The following is a 2492-nucleotide window of genomic DNA, read 5'->3' as shown; positions in this document are numbered from 1 at the left end:
ACACCTCCCCCCCCAAGAAAAAGGAAAAATTGGCCAGAATGTTTTTCTTTTTTAAATCACAAAAAAAAAGAAAATTGACAAAATGTTTTCTTTAAAAATTGCAAAAAATAGTCCAACAAGTCCTGATAAAAGTGTGTGCGTGCGTGCGTGCGTGCGTGTGTGTGCGTGTGTGTGCGTGTGCGTGCCTGCAGGTACAACACCAGTCAGATGGAGGAGTGGCTCCGAGCCAACAATCTGTATCAGAGCAAAGCTGCAGCCACTCTGGAGCCGATCATCCAGGCCGCTCAGCTGCTGCAGGTCAAGAAGAAGACCACGCAGGACGCCGACGCCATCTGCTCGCTCTGCACCGCCCTCACCACGCAGCAGGTCAGCCCGCGCCACCACGGACACGCCACACGACCACAAACACGCCACACGACCACAAACACGCCACATGACCACAGACTCATCACATGACCTCAGACTCGTCAGCTGACACTGACACACCTCTGGCGTCCCGTGTGTTGCAGATCGTGAAGATCCTGAACCTGTACACGCCTCTGAACGAGTTTGAGGAACGAGTCACCGTGTCCTTCATCAGGAACATTCAGGTGAGACCGTCAGCGCGTCAGCGCGGTGGCGAGCTGCTCCCGTTAATGTTTATTCGCTGTATTCGCAGCGTTGTGACTCCGTGAAAAAAGCAACAGAAAAAAACTCTATTCATATTTATAGTAACTACATTTTAAAATTTTTGTTCCGTTATTTAAAAAACGTAAGCACTTTCTCGGGTCATTAAGTTTTAATTGTTAATTTTTAAATTTAAATTTCGGGGAATTTTCTTATTTTTTCTACAAATTTCTTCGTAATTTTTGGGTCAGTTCTTCTTTAATTGCTCATTACCTTCTCGCCATGTTTTTTTAAATCAGGCCAGTTTGCTCAGGTGTTAAAGGGTTAAACTCTGATCACTGATGTTTGACCCTGATGTTGTCCTCTGTGTCCAGAACCGTCCTCAGCAGAGGAATGACCCCCCTCAGCTCCTGGTGGACACCAAGCACATGTTCCCCGTCCTCTTCCCGTACACGCCGTCTGCGCTCAGCCTGGAGACGCTGCACATCCCCGCCTCCCTCGGCCTGGACTTCCTCGTCAGAGTCTGAAGTCTTCAGTTCACCTTCATGTGCCTGAAACCAGCAGAGACCAGTGAAACCAGCAGAGACCAGTGAAACCAGCAGAGACCAGCAGCAGCAGACAATCAGATCACAAACTCTTCTTCTTCTTCTTCTTCTTCTTCTTTTTCTTCTGTTGAGTGTCCCCTGTCCTGCGTCCTCTGACAGAGATACTGCAGGACGTGTGGACACAGTAAGTACAAGAGGACAGTGTCCCGCAGGATGAAGAAGGTCAGTGGGAAGTTTCAGGAAAGTCGCAGAGAAAAGAGTCTTCGTAGATTCACAGAAACAAACGGCTTCCAGATGTCAGCGTTCCAAATCAGCCAATCAGTGATCAATAACACGTACTTCCTGTTCGATCGGATACGTTCCGTTAATTCGCAGTTTGATGAATCATCGCGTCACGCTCCTGTTAAATGTTAAAAAACCATCCGAGAATAACAAGAACACAACGTTGACGAATCTCAACGACCCCTCGAGAGAGTATTCTCAAATTTGGCACAAACGTTAACTTGGACTGAACCATGAACTTGTTTGATTTTGCAGGTTAAAGGTCACTCCGACCTCATGTCTGCCTCATTTTTTAAACATGACATGTCAAGAACACCTTGATGAAATTTTCTCAAATTTGGCACAAATGTTCACATAAACTGTGACCGGATAATATTTTGGAGGTCAAAGGTCACTGTGACCTCATGTTGGTCTCATTTTTATAAACACTCATGGGTGCCTTGAGTACGTTTTTTTTCTCAAATTTGGCACAAATGTTCCCTCACACTCAGCGATGAACTCACTAGATTTTAAAGGTCAAGGTCAGTGTTTCCTCATCATTAACAGGATATCTCTAGAATGGCTTGACCCATTAGATTTTTGAGGTCATAGGTCAAGTTCACTTTGACCCCATTGTGAAAAAATATCACAGATTACATGGAGAGAATTTAGTCAAAAATGACACAAACATCCACTTTGAATCACGGTTTAACTGACTGGAATTTGGTGGTCAAAGGTCACTGTGACCTTGCATGCATCTCATTCTTTTCAGGGTGTATCCCAAGATTTTGAAGATCAAGGTCACTGTTTCTTCATGTTTGCCTTGAGAGAATTTCTTCAAATTTGGCACAAAGGTCCGATCGGACGGTCAGACAGCTGCAGCTCTGAAATATCACAATAATATCTGAACACGAGAGAATGAAAATATGTCTTTATACTCTGAGAACACGGACGCCTTCAGGCTGGTCGGTGTTTGGTGATGAAAAAATGAACTCAAAAACGGAGACTCATTTTTCTGGACCTGAGTGAATAAACGAAGGGTAGGAGAAGGAGGAGAAGGAGGAGGGGGGGCAGGAGGAG

General features: G+C 45.2%; 1 protein-coding gene across 1 annotated transcript; it reads left to right on the top strand.

Annotated features, from left to right (window-relative positions):
• The first annotated feature begins 194 nt into the window (after positions 1-194).
• On the top strand, positions 195-2471 carry LOC121966822 (unconventional myosin-Vb-like). Its single transcript, XM_042516891.1, has 3 exons — positions 195-366; positions 510-590; positions 981-2471. The coding sequence occupies exons 1-3, from the start codon at positions 208-210 to the stop codon at positions 1131-1133; spliced, it is 393 nt and encodes a 130-aa protein (XP_042372825.1). The 5' UTR covers positions 195-207; the 3' UTR covers positions 1134-2471.
• Positions 2472-2492: the final 21 nt, after the last annotated feature.

Source organism: Plectropomus leopardus, unplaced genomic scaffold (assembly GCF_008729295.1).
Source record: "Plectropomus leopardus isolate mb unplaced genomic scaffold, YSFRI_Pleo_2.0 unplaced_scaffold26000, whole genome shotgun sequence".
NCBI lineage: Eukaryota > Metazoa > Chordata > Actinopteri > Perciformes > Serranidae > Plectropomus > Plectropomus leopardus.
Note: the sequence above shows the minus strand (reverse complement) of the source record. Positions and strands in the feature narration are given on the sequence as shown.